Here is a 16,505-nt window from a genome sequence, read left to right on the forward strand (position 1 = left end):
CTCTTCTATGACAGATTTTCCAAAATAGACACACAAAAAATAAAATCTGCATGTGCTTAAAGGTTATTGACACCTTCAGGGACAAAACAATTTCATTGTTTTACCTAAATTCATGTATTTGATGCAAAATTGTCAGCATTTGGATTAAATTAAAAATGTAGCATCAGAACGAGTTAACTGAGTATCCATCAGTGAGCTCGGGGTTTTTTTTACATGGAGCTTGTAACCATTTCTCTGTCTTTCCTGAACTCCTCTGTGTTAATTTCTGATTATGTGGATATAAATCAGCACAGAGAAGTTCTAAAGGTAATAGTGAAGAATATATATATATATTACAGTACAGACCAAATGTTTGGACACATCTTCTCATTCAAAGAGTTTTCTTTATTTTCATGACTCATAATTGTAGATTCACATTGAAGGCATCAAAACTATGAATTTACACATGTGGAATGAAATACTTAACAAAAAAGTGTGAAACAACTGAAAATATGTCTTTTATTCTAGGTTCTTCAAAGTAGCCACCTTTTGCTATGATTTCTGCTTTGCACACTCTTGGCATTCTCTTGATGAGCTTCAAGAGGTAGTCACCGGAAATGGTTTCCACTTCACAGGTGTGCCCTGTCAGGTTTAATAAGTGGGATTTCTTGCCTTATAGATGGGGTTGGGACCATCAGTTGTGTTGTGCAGAAGTCTGGTGGATACACAGCTGATAGTCCTACTGAATAGACTGTTAGAATTTGTATTATGGCAAGAAAAAAGCGGCTAAGTAAAGAAAAACGAGTGGCCATCATTACTTTAAGAAATGAAGGTCAGTCAGTCCAAAAACTTGGGAAAACTTTGAAATTGTCCCTCAGTACAGTGGCTAAAACCATCAAACGCTACAAAGAAACTGGCTCACAATGGGACTGCCCCAGGAAAGGAAGACTAAGAGTCACTTCTGCTGCGGAGGATAAGTTTATCCGAGTCACCAGCCTCAGAAATCGCAGGTTAACAGCAGCTCAGATTAGAGACCAGGTCAATGCCACACAGAGGTCTAGCAGCAGACACATCTCTAGAACAACTGTTAAGAGGAGACTTTGTGCAGCAGCCTTCATGGTAAAATAGCTGCTAGGAAACCACTGCTAAGGACAAGCAACAAGCAGAAGAGACTTGTTAGGGCTAAAGAACACAAGGAATGGACATAAAACCAGTGGAAATCTGTGCTTTGGTCTGATGAGTCCAAATTTGAGATCTTTGGATCCAACCACTGTGTCTTTGTAGAAAAGGTGACCGGATGGACTCTACATGGCTGGTTCCCACCGTGAAGCATGGAGGAGGAGGTGTGATGGTGTGGGGGGGCTTTGCTGGTGGCACTGTTGGGGATTTATTCAAAATTGAAGGCATACAGAACCAGCGTGGCTACCACAGCATCTTGCAGTGACATGCTATTCCATCCGGTTTGTGTTTACTTGGACCATCATTTATTTTTCAACAGGACAATGACCCCAAACACCCCTCCAGGCTGTGTAAGGGCTATGTGACTAAGAAGGAGAGTGATGAGGGGCTACGCCAGATGACCTGGCCTCCACAGTCACCAGACCTGAACCCAATCGAGATGGTTTGGGGTGAGCTGGACCGCAGAGTGAAGGCAAAAGGGCCAACAAGTGCTAAGCATCTCTGGGAACTCCTTCAAGACTGTTGGAAGACCATTTCCGGTGACTACCTCTTGAAGCTCATCAAGAGAATGCCAAGAGTGTGCAAAGCAGTAATCAAAGCAAAAGGTGGCTACTTTGAAGAACCTAGAATATAAGACATATTTTCAGTTGTTTCACACTTTTTTGTTAAGTATTTCATTCCACATGTGTTAATTCATAGTTTTGATGCCTTCAATGTGAATCTACAATTTTCAGAGTCCTGAAAATAAAGAAAACTCTTTGAATGAGAAGGTGTGTCCAAACTTTTGGTCTGTAATGTGTATATATATATATATATATATATATATATATATATATATATATATATATATATATATATATATATATATATATATAAATATATATTAGTGCACTCGTTTTTGTTTTTGGATGGGTGAATACTGGACTTTGTATATCCAGGAGCCCCCATTGTCTCTGCGGCGCGGACCTCACATGCATCATTGATACTGTATGTAATTAAGAGGCTGGATTAGGATTCATTACCGCGCTGTGAATTGCCGCATTGTCTGGGGCTCAGGTGAGACAATGGCCCCTGTTTGGTCGGATTTATTGGCTTGAAGTGGCCGCGTTGAGACGTGAAGCTCCGGGATTCCTTCATGATTGAGTTACAGGTCCCCGGTCAGGCCGCGGCCGCCTCCTGCAGTCTACTGACTGCTCCTTCGTAGGATCACACAAGGGATTAGCGCTTTCTGCCACAATGATCCGATTTTTATTTATTTTTGTAAATCCCCTTGTGACTTGGTACATGGGCCGGGGGAGGGGGGGTGGAGGGTCCTCAGACAGCAAACCATTGTGCACCGACAACTGGATTCTGAACTCCGCAGGACGGGGGCGATTTTGTTATTTGGTTCTTTTCGGCGGCTTCTTGTGACCTCAGATTATTTTATGTCGTCGTATGATTCGGAACCAGAAGCAAAACTCACTTTAGTGATAGAGTTGTTGGCGATGATCAGACATGGTGGAACAGCGGAGGGTCCCATCACCTGACCGCTCCCCTCCTAAGACGTCTGCGCCATTTATTTTTTTTCATTGCATATAATTTAGGACTAAGAATCATTTTTGCAACTGAGTTTTATAAAAAAATCTTGCACCATTTTTCAGGCTCTTTATTAATCATTTCAGAATGAGTCAACTGAGAATCTGTCAGTGAGCTCATTCCGCCAGCGTTTAAAATGCTCATTTCTGTCTTTTTCTGAGTTCGTCTTTGATGATTTATGACCACAAACGGCTTCAAATTTGAGATGAGCTTTCATGTTGTCACAAATCAGTTGAAAGGAGCTCACAAAACGTCAGCTAAGAGTAAAACCCTGGTGATTTTATCAAAACTACAGCAAGCAGCCAAGTGATAGTTCTCTGGAATCAGGGCCTCTGCCCCTAAGTAATGCGATTCTCAGGTTAGGTGTCAAAAACCTGTTAACAGATTCCTCTTAACTCTGTTTCCCTTCACAGTGCTGTCTACAGAATGAGTAAACTATGCATCCATCAGTGAGCGTGCTCTGAAAGGGGGCTTCTTAAGGGATGAGCGGGCACTACAATGCTCAGGTACTCAGTACGTGAAGCGATCAGTTGATGCTCGGATGGACACGACTTGTGAATCGAATATAATAGAATAAAGAATTCAAATATTTTTCCGGGAAATCTTCCTGAAAAATACTCAAGTTCCCCATTGACTTCCATTATACTCCAGTTGCCCCATCTGAGTGTCCGAGTGCACCCGAGCATGGTAGTGCCCGCTCATCACTAGTTACTAGTACTGAGCACCCGAGCATGGTAGTGCCCGCTCATCACTAGTTACTAGTACTGAGCACCCGAGCATGGTAGTGCCCGCTCATCACTAGTTACCAGTACTGAGCACCTGAGCATGGTAGTGCCCGCTCATCACTAGTTACCAGTACTGAGCACCTGAGCATGGTAGTGCCCGCTCATCACTAGTTACGAGTACTGAGCACCTGAGCATGGTAGTGCCCGCTCATCACTAGTTACGAGTACTGAGCACCTGAGCATGGTAGTGCCCGCTCATCACTAGTTACCAGTACTGAACACCTGAGCATGGTAGTGCCCACTCATCACTAGTTACGAGTACAGAGCACCCGAGCATGGTAGTGTCCGCTCATCACTAGTTACGAGTACTGAGCACCTGAGCATGGTAGTGCCCGCTCATCACTAGTTACCAGTACTGAACACCTGAGCATGGTAGTGCCCACTCATCACTAGTTACGAGTACTGAGCAGCTGAGCATGGTAGTGCCCACTCATCACTAGTTACGAGTACTGAGCACCTGAGCATGGTAGTGCCCGCTCATCACTAGTTACGAGTACTGAGCACCTGAGCATGGTAGTGCCCGCTCATCACTAGTTACGAGTACTGAGCACCTGAGCATGGTAGTGCCCGCTCATCACTAGTTACGAGTACTGAGCACCTGAGCATGGTAGTGCCCGCTCATCACTAGTTACGAGTACTGAGCACCTGAGCATGGTAGTGCCCGCTCATCACTAGTTACGAGTACTGAGCACCTGAGCATGGTAGTGCCCGCTCATCACTAGTTACGAGTACTGAGCACCTGAGCATGGTAGTGCCCGCTCATCACTAGTTACGAGTACTGAGCACCTGAGCATGGTAGTGCCCGCTCATCACTAGTTACGAGTACCGAGCACCAGAGCATGGTAGTGCCCGCTCATCACTAGTTACAAGTACTGAGCACCCGAGCATGGTAGTGCCCACTCATCACTAGTTACGAGTACTCAGCACCTGAGCATGGTAGTGCCCGCTCATCACTAGTTACGAGTACTGAGCACCTGAGCATGGTAGTGCCCGCTCATCACTAGTTACGAGTACTGAGCACCTGAGCATGGTAGTGCCCGCTCATCACTAGTTACGAGTACCGAGCACCAGAGCATGGTAGTGCCCGCTCATCACTAGTTACGAGTACTGAGCACCCGAGCATGGGAGTGCCCACTCATCACTAGTTACCAGTACTGAGCACCCGAGCATGGTAGTGCCCGCTCATCACTAGTTACGAGTACTGAGCACCCGAGCATGGTAGTGTCCGCTCATCACTAGTTACGAGTACCGAGCACCCGAGCATGGTAGTGCCCGCTCATCACTAGTTACGAGTACTGAGCACCCGAGCATGGTAGTGTCCGCTCATCACTAGTTACGAGTACTGAGCACCTGAGCATGGTAGTGCCCGCTCATCACTAGTTACGAGTACTGAGCACCCGAGCATGGTAGTGCCCGCTCATCACTAGTTACGAGTACTGAGCACCCGAGCATGGTAGTGCCCGCTCATCACTAGTTACGAGTACTGAGCACCCGAGCATGGTAGTGTCCGCTCATCACTAGTTACGAGTACCGAGCACCAGAGCATGGTAGTGCCCGCTCATCACTAGTTACGAGTACTGAGCACCTGAGCATGGTAGTGCCCGCTCATCACTAGATACAAGTACTGAGCACCTGAGCATGGTAGTGCCCGCTCATCACTAGTTACCAGTACTGAGCACCTGAGCATGGTAGTGCCCGCTCATCACTAGTTACGAGTACTGAGCACCTGAGCATGGTAGTGCCCGCTCATCACTAGTTACGAGTACTGAGCACCTGAGCATGGTAGTGCCCGCTCATCACTAGTTACCAGTACTGAACACCTGAGCATGGTAGTGCCCACTCATCACTAGTTACGAGTACAGAGCACCCGAGCATGGTAGTGTCCGCTCATCACTAGTTACGAGTACTGAGCACCTGAGCATGGTAGTGCCCGCTCATCACTAGTTACCAGTACTGAACACCTGAGCATGGTAGTGCCCACTCATCACTAGTTACGAGTACTGAGCAGCTGAGCATGGTAGTGCCCACTCATCACTAGTTACGAGTACTGAGCACCTGAGCATGGTAGTGCCCGCTCATCACTAGTTACGAGTACTGAGCACCTGAGCATGGTAGTGCCCGCTCATCACTAGTTACGAGTACTGAGCACCTGAGCATGGTAGTGCCCGCTCATCACTAGTTACGAGTACTGAGCACCTGAGCATGGTAGTGCCCGCTCATCACTAGTTACGAGTACTGAGCACCTGAGCATGGTAGTGCCCGCTCATCACTAGTTACGAGTACCGAGCACCAGAGCATGGTAGTGCCCGCTCATCACTAGTTACAAGTACTGAGCACCCGAGCATGGTAGTGCCCACTCATCACTAGTTACGAGTACTCAGCACCTGAGCATGGTAGTGCCCGCTCATCACTAGTTACGAGTACTGAGCACCTGAGCATGGTAGTGCCCGCTCATCACTAGTTACGAGTACTGAGCACCTGAGCATGGTAGTGCCCGCTCATCACTAGTTACGAGTACCGAGCACCAGAGCATGGTAGTGCCCGCTCATCACTAGTTACGAGTACTGAGCACCCGAGCATGGTAGTGCCCCCTCATCACTAGTTACCAGTACTGAGCACCCGAGCATGGTAGTGCCCGCTCATCACTAGTTACGAGTACTGAGCACCCGAGCATGGTAGTGTCCGCTCATCACTAGTTACGAGTACCGAGCACCCGAGCATGGTAGTGCCCGCTCATCACTAGTTACGAGTACTGAGCACCCGAGCATGGTAGTGTCCGCTCATCACTAGTTACGAGTACTGAGCACCTGAGCATGGTAGTGCCCGCTCATCACTAGTTACGAGTACTGAGCACCCGAGCATGGTAGTGCCCGCTCATCACTAGTTACGAGTACTGAGCACCCGAGCATGGTAGTGCCCGCTCATCACTAGTTACGAGTACTGAGCACCCGAGCATGGTAGTGTCCGCTCATCACTAGTTACGAGTACCGAGCACCAGAGCATGGTAGTGCCCGCTCATCACTAGTTACGAGTACTGAGCACCTGAGCATGGTAGTGCCCGCTCATCACTAGATACAAGTACTGAGCACCTGAGCATGGTAGTGCCCGCTCATCACTAGGTACGAGTACTGAGCACCTGAGCATGGTAGTGCCCGCTCATCACTAGATACAAGTACTGAGCACCTGAGCATGGTAGTGCCCGCTCATCACTAGTGACGAGTACTGAGCACCTGAGCATGGTAGTGCCCGCTCATCACTAGTGACGAGTGCTGAGCACCAGAGCATGGTAGTGCCCGCTCATCACTAGTTACGAGTACTGAGCACCTGAGCATGGTAGTGCCCGCTCATCACTAGTTACGAGTACTGAGCACCTGAGCATGGTAGTGCCCGCTCATCACTAGATACAAGTACTGAGCACCTGAGCATGGTAGTGCCCGCTCATCACTAGTTACGAGTACAGAGCACCCGAGCATGGTGGTGCCCGCTCATCACTAGTTACGAGTACTGAGCACCCGAGCATGGTAGTGCCCACTCATCACTAGGTACGAGTACTGAGCACCTGAGCATGGTAGTGCCCGCTCATCACTAGATACAAGTACTGAGCACCTGAGCATGGTAGTGCCCGCTCATCACTAGTTATGAGTACAGAGCACCCGAGCATGGTAGTGCCCGCTCATCACTAGTTACGAGTACTGAGCACCTGAGCATGGTAGTGCCCGCTCATCACTAGTGACGAGTACTGAGCACCCGAGCATGGCAGTGCCCGCTCATCACTAGTTACGAGTACTGAGCACCTGAGCATGGTAGTGCCCGCTCATCACTAGTGACGAGTACTGAGCACCCGAGCATGGTAGTGCCCGCTCATCACTAGTTACGAGTACTGAGCACCTGAGCATGGTAGTGCCCGCTCATCACTAGTTACGAGTACTGAGCACCTGAGCATGGTAGTGCTCACTCATCACTAGTTACAAGTACTGAGCACCTGAGCATGGTAGTGCTCACTCATCACTAGTTACAAGTACTGAGCACCCGAGCATGGTAGTGCCCACTCATCACTAGTTACCAGTACTGAGCACCCGAGCATGGTAGTGCCCGCTCATCACTAGTTACGAGTACAGAGCACCCGAGCATGGTAGTGCCCGCTCATCACTAGTTACGAGTACTGAGCACCTGAGCATGGTAGTGCCCGCTCATCACTAGATACAAGTACTGAGCACCCGAGCATGGTAGTGCCCGCTCATCACTAGATACAAGTACTGAGCACCTGAGCATGGTAGTGCCCGCTCATCACTAGTGACGAGTACTGAGCACCCGAGCATGGTAGTGCCCGCTCATCACTAGTTACCAGTACTGAGCACCCGAGCATGGTAGTGCCCGCTCATCACTAGTTACGAGTACTGAGCACCCGAGCATGGTAGTGCTCGCTCATCACTAGTTACCAGTACTGAGCACCCGAGCATGGTAGTGCCCGCTCATCACTAGTTCCGAGTACAGAGCACCCGAGCATGGTAGTGCTCGCTCATCACTAGTTACCAGTACTGAGCACCCGAGCATGGTAGTGCCCACTCATCACTAGTTAGAAACCCTCTTATAGAGTACGCTCACTGATGGAATCATAGTTTACTCATTCTGCAGACAGCAATGTGAAAGGAAAGAGAATCTGTCATCAGGTTTTTGCCACCTAACCTGAGAACAACATTATGTAGGGGCGGAGACCCTGATTCCAGTGAATTATCACTAACTTGGCTGCTTGCTGTTGTTTTGATACTGTTTTATCAGCAGATTTTCCCTCGAGGACTAGTAAACCAGGTAATCCACCCATGAGCTCTGTATAACCCTGCCTCCGTCCACTGATTGGCCGCTTTCTGTGTCCAGTGTGCATGGAAAGAAAGTTGCCAATCAGTGGTGTGGGCGGGGTTATACCGAACTCTGCAGCAGAGAAAACACTGATTATATCAAACCGCACTAAGCAGTCCAGTAAGTGACACATCGCTGGAATCAGGATCTCTGCCCCTACACTGCTGTCAGATAGGGTAGAAAAAAATGATTGTATCAAACTGCTACAAGCAGCCCAGTAAGTGACACATCGCTGGAATCAGGGTCTCTGCCCATACATTAGGCTGCTGTCAGGGTAGAAAAAAATGGTAACAGATTCTCTTTAAATAAGAATCCTTCAGTGAGCTTGTTCTGATGGATTCTCAACTTGTTACTTTTTCATTTTCTGAGCTCCTTCAACTGATTTATGCAATAATGAAATTGCTCCTCAACTTTGATGTGGTCCTAAATCAGCAGAGATGAGCTCCGAGATAAATCAGTTATAAACTCTAGGAGCCCACTGACAGATTCTCAGTTAACTCAACAAGCAATCTGCTGGGGAAAAAAAGCCTGTAAAAAGCAGAAAAGGTGGAAACATTTTCATGAAATCAAAGTAACAAAAAATATATATTTTTAGCCCGAGATAAAATAATTTGAAACTTTAACTTATTTATTGTCCTTGTCCCAGGATGACAAATTGTAGTGGAACGCCTCCCATTCCTCCTGGAGAAGTGACAAAACTGCAGAACCCGTGAATGAGCCCCTTTAATTTAGGACGGGGAGCGCTGTACAGTTTCGTGGACGCTTATGGCTAAATCTACATGCTTTTGTCTCCCCCTAGTGGTCATAGAGATCTTTACAGCTTTTAATTTTATTTATTTTTTTATTTTTTTTTAATATTTGCAAAAAAAATTTGTTTTTTTATCTTTGACTTTTTGTTATGATAACTTTATGTTCCTTTTTGTAAACTTTATTTTTTTTTTTTCATGACATTATATGTGCCGGGGGTATTTGTTTATGTATTTATTTTCATGACATTATATGTGCCAAGGGGTGTTATGCTACAGGGGGTGCAGAGGAAGTAATTGCACCTTAGTTATAGTGGCTGACGATCCTTAAAATCTGTATAGGTGGCCACCAGTATTTTACGTGGTACATTGTAGGTACGTGGTATGAGGGGCTGTTAAAAGTTTTGGGAAAGAAGTCGAAGTTTCACCTTTTACAGCTCTGCTGGATACTAAATGCTGCAGTAATTCACTGCTTGGGATCCTCAATTGTAATTACCAGTTATGTGAAAAGTAATAGTCGTAAACAATGAAGGTTATGTCTGTCCTGTAATGCTTGACTTCTCCAGGAGAGGGCAGTGTTTCAATGCAGTTATTAGTTTCTACCAGGAGAGGACAGCAGTAATTGTGTGATGTCATCCATAATAATCTCGTCTGATGATGTCATCACCTATAACTTTTTGAAAAAGGAATAGTAAGCAATGAGGTTTATGTCTGTCCTGCAATCCCTGACTTTTCCAGAAGAGGGCAGTGTTTCTCTGCAGTTATTAGTTTCTACCAGCAGAGGGCAGCAGTACTTGCGTGATATCATCCTTAATAATCTTGTCTGATGTCATCACCTATAACGTTTTTAAAGGAGTAGTAAGCAATGAAGTTTATATCTACCTGACTTCTCCAGGAGAGGGCAGTGTTTCTGTGCAGTTATTAGTTTCTACCAGGAGAGGGCAGTAGTAATTGCATGATGTCATCCAAAATAGTCTCCAAAATAGTCTCATCTGATGATGTCATCACCTATAACTTTTTGAAAAAGGAATAATAAGCAATGAACTGACTCCTGCAATGCCTGGCTTCTCCAGGTGAGGGCAGTGTTTCTATGCAGTTATTGATGTCTACCAGGAGAGGATAGCAGTGTCTTTCCTTATTATAATTGCATGTCATCCAAAATAGTCTCATCTGATGATGTCATCACCTATAACTTTTCTTAAGGTAATAGTAAGCAATGAACTCTGTCCTGCAATGCCTGACTTCTCCACCAGAGGGCAGTGTTTCTGTGCAGTTAGTGGTTTCTACCAGGAGAGGGCAGCAGTGTCTTTGCATGATGTCATCCAAAGTAGTCTCCTCTGATGATGTCATCACCTGTAACTTTTTTAAAGGAATAGTAAGCAATGAAATGTATGTCCGTCCTGTAATGCCTGACTTCTCCAGGTGAGGGCAGTGCTTCTATACAGTTATTAGTTTCTACCAGGAGAGGACAGCAGTAATCGCATGATGTCATCCAAAATAGTCTCATCTGATGATGTCATCACCTATAACCTTTTGAAAAAAGGAATAATAAGCAATGAACTGTCTGTCCTGCAGTGCCTGACTTCTCCAGGAGAGGGCAGTATTTCTATGCAGTTTTTGGTGTCTACCAGGAGAAGGCAGCAGTGTCTTTCCTTATTATAATTGCATGATGTCATCCAATAGTCTCATCTGATGATGTCATCACTTATAACTTTTCTTAAGGGAGTAGTAAGCAATTAACTGTCTGTCCTGCAATCCCTGACTTCTCCAGAAGAGTACAGTGTTTCTATGCAGTTATTAGTTTCTACCAGGAGAGGGCAGCAGTAATTGCATGATGTCATCCAAAATAGTCTCATGTGATGATGTCATCACCTATAACTTTTTAAAGGAACAGTAAGCAATGAAATTTATGTTTGTCCTGCAATGCCTGACTTCTCCAGAAGAGGGCAGTGTTCCTCCGTAGTTATTAATTCCTACCAGGAGAGGGCAGCAGTGTCTCTCCTTATTTTAATTGCATGATGACATCATCAAATGAGACTATTTTGGATGACATCACCTATAACGTTTGTTAAGGTAATAAGCAATGAACTCTGTCCTGCAATGCTTGGCTTCTCCACCAGAGGGCAGTGTTTCTGTGCAGTTAGTGGTTTCTACCAGGAGAGGGCAGCAGTAATTGCATGAAGTCATCCAAAGTAGTCTCATCTGATGATATCACCTATAACTTTTTTTTAAAGGGATAGTAAGCGTTCAAATTTATATCTGTTCTGTAATGCTTAACTTCTCCAGGAGAGGGCAGTGTTTCTATACAGTTATTAGTTTCTACCAGGAGAGGGCAGCAGTAATCGCATGATATCATCCAAAATGGTCTCCTCTGATGATGTCATCACCTATAACTTTTTGAAAAAGGAATAATAAGCAATGAACTGTCCTGTAATGCCTGACTTCTCCAGCAGAGGGCAGTGTTTCTATGCAGTTATTGATGTCTACCAGCAGAGGGCAGTGTTTCTATGCAGTTATTGATGTCTACCAGCAGAGAGCAGTGTTTCTCTGCAGTGCCTGACTTCTCCAGCAGAGGGCAGTGTTTCTCTGCAGTTATTGGTTTCTACCAGCAGAGGGCAGCAGTAATTGCAGGATGTCATCCAAAATAGTCTCCTCTGATGATGTCATCGCTTAACTTTTTTTTTTTGCCGAATAATTAGGCAGAAATGTTCTTCCTGAGTCTGGGGGGGAAAAAACATGCATCACATCCAAACTGAATTTTCCGTCCCTTGTATTATGTTGTTTTGATTATTTTACATTGTATTGTTACATTGTATTGATACTCATATTTCTTTTCTTTCCTTTTTCCAGCACTTATGCTCCAGTACCACGGAAGATCAAAGTCACCAAAGACAAGGTGAGCCACAGATTTATCAGATGTGCCGCTGCATTGTGATGAATGGATGGGTAGAGTGCCCCCATAATTAGCGATGTTGCCCATTCTATTAGATCAGGCGAGGTACCCAGCACTATATAAGTGCACCCCACAAGGACAGGGACCTCAAGTTCTACCACTTAAAATGAAAGGGTCTGGCTGCACCCTGCAAAAGAAGACATATTTGCAATAAAAAAAATATATAAATGCATATCTCTCCTTGTGGGGTGCACTTATATAATGCAGGATACTACACCAAATATCACAGGAGGCACAATAAGACCCAGCAGGTGTCGTCCATCTTTCTAAAAAAAAGCCTCAGAGCAGGATACAAAGTCACATTCCCTGATTCAGTGTCAGTATGCACTGTAATGCTGGCATTCTATTCAAGCACCAGAAAGATCAGGATGAACCGTCACATTGCTTTCTCCCTGGCTTAGAAGACCTCTATAAATTGTTACATTTCCATTTTTGTTCCTTCCTTTGTTGTTTACATTGTTGTTTAATAGACAAAGAATATTTAAAAAAAAAAAGTTGAAAAAATATATGTATTTTTTTGGGCAGATTCTCGTCTACCACCCCGACTTCATGAAATACATCTACGACAAGTGGTTACTCCACCACGGGCGGTACCCGTCCACGGGAATCCTCAGCGTCATATTCGCTCTACATGTCTGCGATCAGGTAGGACTATAATACCTGGCATACGAGGCCTGACATAAAGGGGGTCCTCAAATTTGGAAGGTATCCCGTAACCTGATCACTGGGAATCCAAGCGACCCCCGAGAATTGGCAATCTCCGGGGGTCCCATTAGGGGAATGAATGGAGAGGCAGTGCGAATGATTGACCTACAGGGACTTTCTACAATTTTGGGTCAGCGAGGTCTAGGAACCAGAGATGGGACAAGCCTTTAACCAAAATCTTGCCCATGGACATGCTCCAACTGTAACTGACACGATGAGATGATAAATATTTTCCAACATTGTTACTTTTGCTACATTTACCGTATTTTTCGGATTATAAGACGCACCAGATTATAAGACGCGCCCCAAATTTAGAGGAAAAAAAGGTGTAAAAAAATTAAAAATATATGGCGTCCGTCTTATAATCTGGTACTGTCTTACTGGAGCGGGGCCGGCAACGGTGGTGGAGCGGGGTCACAGGAGACAGGGGCAGTGATGGAGTAGGGTGATGCTGCGGATGGTGCAGCGGGTGTCCCAGATGCTTGCTGCGGGCGTTGTGAGGCAAAAGGAACATCCAGAAGCTGTCGGCGGCGCGGCTTCAAAGAAGTCAGCCCGGAGTTAGCGCGTGAGCAGATTGAGCCGAGATCTCATCTGCACACAACACACCACCACTGGGCGCCATGTCCTTACGTCTGCTGCTAGGACATCAAGGCGGTGCATGTGCAGATGAGATCTTGAGCTGAGAGCTCCATCTGTGCAGGTGCTGGCTCCAGGAGCCATTATTTGAAGCCTGCACCGCCGCCATTTTCAGGAAGGCCCTGCTTCACCGCCCGCAACGAGCATCAGCACAGCCTGCTGCACCGACCACAGCATTGCCCTTGACTTCTGTGACCCCTCTCCCCCCCCCCCCCCCCCCTTCCTCCCTTTCGGTAAGCTACATTCGGATTATAAGAAACACCCCTCATTTTCCTCCCAAACATTTTGCACATATAAAAAGACCGAAGTCATTAAACATTTGCAGTAATTGGGGGCCGCATTGGAGCCCATGAGCTTCACGTCACGCCACTAGATGGAAAACAAGTAGTTGGGAAGGTGCACTGATCTTCTTGACCACGACAAGGGTTCGTTGAATCGCTTGTGCTTGGTTCGAAAAGTCATTTTGCGCGATTGGTACAAGTAGGTTTAGTTTAACTAAAAATAATGTAATTTTTTATAGTTTTTTTTTTTTTTTCACAGGTGGATTTGTACGGTTTTGGTGCTGACAGTAAAGGAAACTGGCATCACTACTGGGAGAACAATCCATCGGCCGGAGCCTTCAGGCAAACTGGTGTACATGATGGGGACTTCGAAGCAGAAATTATAGGAAACCTTACTTCTATCAACAAAATCAAAGTTTACAAAGGCAGATGACCCAACTGAGGATTGTGTGTGGTGTATCGGCCTGCATACGGTGTCCATATTTATGGTGTTCTGGAAGACAGTGGTGATATGGTTTTTGTGCAATGAGTGTTAAAATTGAAAAGTTTTCATTATGGGAAATAAAAACTATGGGCCCATGGAAATGGGGCAAACCGGGTGAATGAGGTTCTCCGAATAGTTGGAGGATTATTCTAGAAAAGTTAGACCTATCATGGTTGGTCTTAAAAGTCCGAGGACACACTTTTTTTTCTGAAGACCAAATGAGGGAGATGATCCATTGGAAAACCTGAGGACCTAAATCTAGTTTTATTACTATCATGGCTGGTCTTAATAGTTCAAGGACACATTGTTCTTCTGAAGACGACCTTCCAAGGACACATTGTTCTTCTGAAGACCACCTGAGGGAGATGATCCCCTTGGAAAACCCCAAGGACTTAAATCTAGTTTTGTCATCATTATGGCTGGTCTTAAAAGTTCAAGGACATACTGTTCTTCTGAAGACCACCTTCTGAGGACACTTTGTTTTTCTGAAGACCACCTGAGGGAAATGATCCATTGGAAACCCCAACTACTCAAATCTAGTTTTATTATCATCATGGCTGGTCTTAAAAGTTTGAGAGCACACTGTTTTTCTGAAGACCACCTGAGGGAGATGATCTATTGGAAACCCCGAGGACTCAAATGTAGTTTTATTACTATCATGGCCGGTCTTAAAAGTCTGAGGAGACGTTCTTCTAAGACTAACTGAGGGACATGATCCATTGGAAACCCACGAGGACGAAAATCTACTTTTATTACTATCATGGCTGGTCTTAAATGTCCAAGGACACATTGTTTTTCTGAAGACCAACTTTCGAGAACACATAATTCTTCTGAAGACCACCTTCTGAGGGCACATTGTTTTTCTGAAGACCACCTGAGGGAAATGATCCATTGGAAACCCCAACTACTCAAATCTAGTTTTATTATCATCATGGCTGGTCTTAAAAGTTTGAGAGCACACTGTTTTTCTGAAGACCACCTGAGGGAGATGATCCATTGGAAACCCCAAGGACTCAAATCTAGTTTTATTACTATCGTGGCCGGTCTTAAAAGTCTGAGGAGACGTTCTTCTAAGACCAACAGAGGGACATGATCCACTGGAAACCCACAAGGACGAAAATCTACTTTTATTACTATCATGGCTGGTCTTAAATGTCCAAGGACACATTTTTCTTCTGAAGACCATCTTCCGAGAACACATAATTCTTCTGAAGACCACCTGAGGGAAATGATCCATTGAAATCCTATAGGACTGAAATCTAGTTTTATTACCATCATGGCTGGTCTTAAAAGTCTGAGGACACTGTTGTTCTTCTGAAGATAACCTGATGGAGATGATCCATTGGAAACCCTGAGAACTCACATCTAGTGTTATTACTATAATGGCTGGTCTTAAAAGTACGAGGACACATTGTTCTTCTGAAGACCACCTGAGGGAGATAATGCATTGATAACCATGAGGAATCACATCTAGTTTTATTACTTCCATGGCCGGTCTTATAAGTCTGAGGGCACATTGTTCTTCTGAAGACCACCTGAGGGAGATGATCCATTGGAAACCCCAATGACTGAAACTCACTTTTATTACTATCATGGCTGGTCTTAAAAGTCCAAAGACCCATTTTTCTTCTGAAGACCACCTAAAAAAGATGATCCGACCAGATCCCCGGTGAATCATGATACAGAAATGTACATCATATTCGAGATGGCTTTGAAAATTGTTTTTGTCAATATCTTGAAATCTGGAGGACCATCCGGATGCAAAGTATGTGTTCTGGCCTTCAACAGGACCAACAGTACCTTCTGGTTCTTGACTTCTTTAAGTCTACAACAAAAATGTAGTTTTTGTACTCTGTGAATATATTCTGTGAATTTTAAGGGTTTGGATAAAGACTCCCATATTGGAATATTTGTACTTTTTTTTTTTTTCCTTTTGTACACAGATTCATATTATGCATTTTTGATAATCTATTCGTATTTTGATGAATGAAAAGGTTTTTGATGATGAAGACCTTTGGGGTTTTTTTTGTTTTTTTTTTTTTTTAATGAAGATTCTTTTTTTTATTTAGCTTGAAAATTGCTAAAATTTTTAAAATCACAAATCCGCCGTCCCAAATTTACAAAAACAAAATGGTATTTATGATTGAAAACTTTTCTTTTTGTGTAAATACCTCAGCTGAATTGTTATTTATTGCGTACCGTTAATTTTCAAGGACCATTGAGGTATTTTTGTATTTTTTTTTGCCAGGATGGAGGGTGATCATAATTTATTTTTAAGGCCTTATTTTAAATTGTGGGTTGAGTTGCGTATTTACAAAAATTTAG

General features: G+C 44.7%; 1 protein-coding gene across 1 annotated transcript in view; it reads left to right on the top strand.

Moving 5' to 3' along the window:
* The window catches only part of ST3GAL1 (ST3 beta-galactoside alpha-2,3-sialyltransferase 1), a 63,232-nt gene extending 47,039 nt beyond the window's left edge, over nt 1-16,193 (top strand). The window contains exons 5-7 of the mRNA XM_075316182.1: nt 11,972-12,017; nt 12,600-12,719; nt 13,956-16,193. Coding sequence (XP_075172297.1) covers nt 11,972-12,017; nt 12,600-12,719; nt 13,956-14,129 — 340 coding nt within the window. The 3' untranslated portion in view covers nt 14,130-16,193. The remainder of the gene's footprint in view (nt 1-11,971; nt 12,018-12,599; nt 12,720-13,955) is intronic.
* The last annotated feature ends 312 nt before the right edge of the window (nt 16,194-16,505 follow it).

Source organism: Anomaloglossus baeobatrachus, chromosome 6, assembly GCF_048569485.1.
Source record: "Anomaloglossus baeobatrachus isolate aAnoBae1 chromosome 6, aAnoBae1.hap1, whole genome shotgun sequence".
Lineage (NCBI taxonomy): Eukaryota > Metazoa > Chordata > Amphibia > Anura > Aromobatidae > Anomaloglossus > Anomaloglossus baeobatrachus.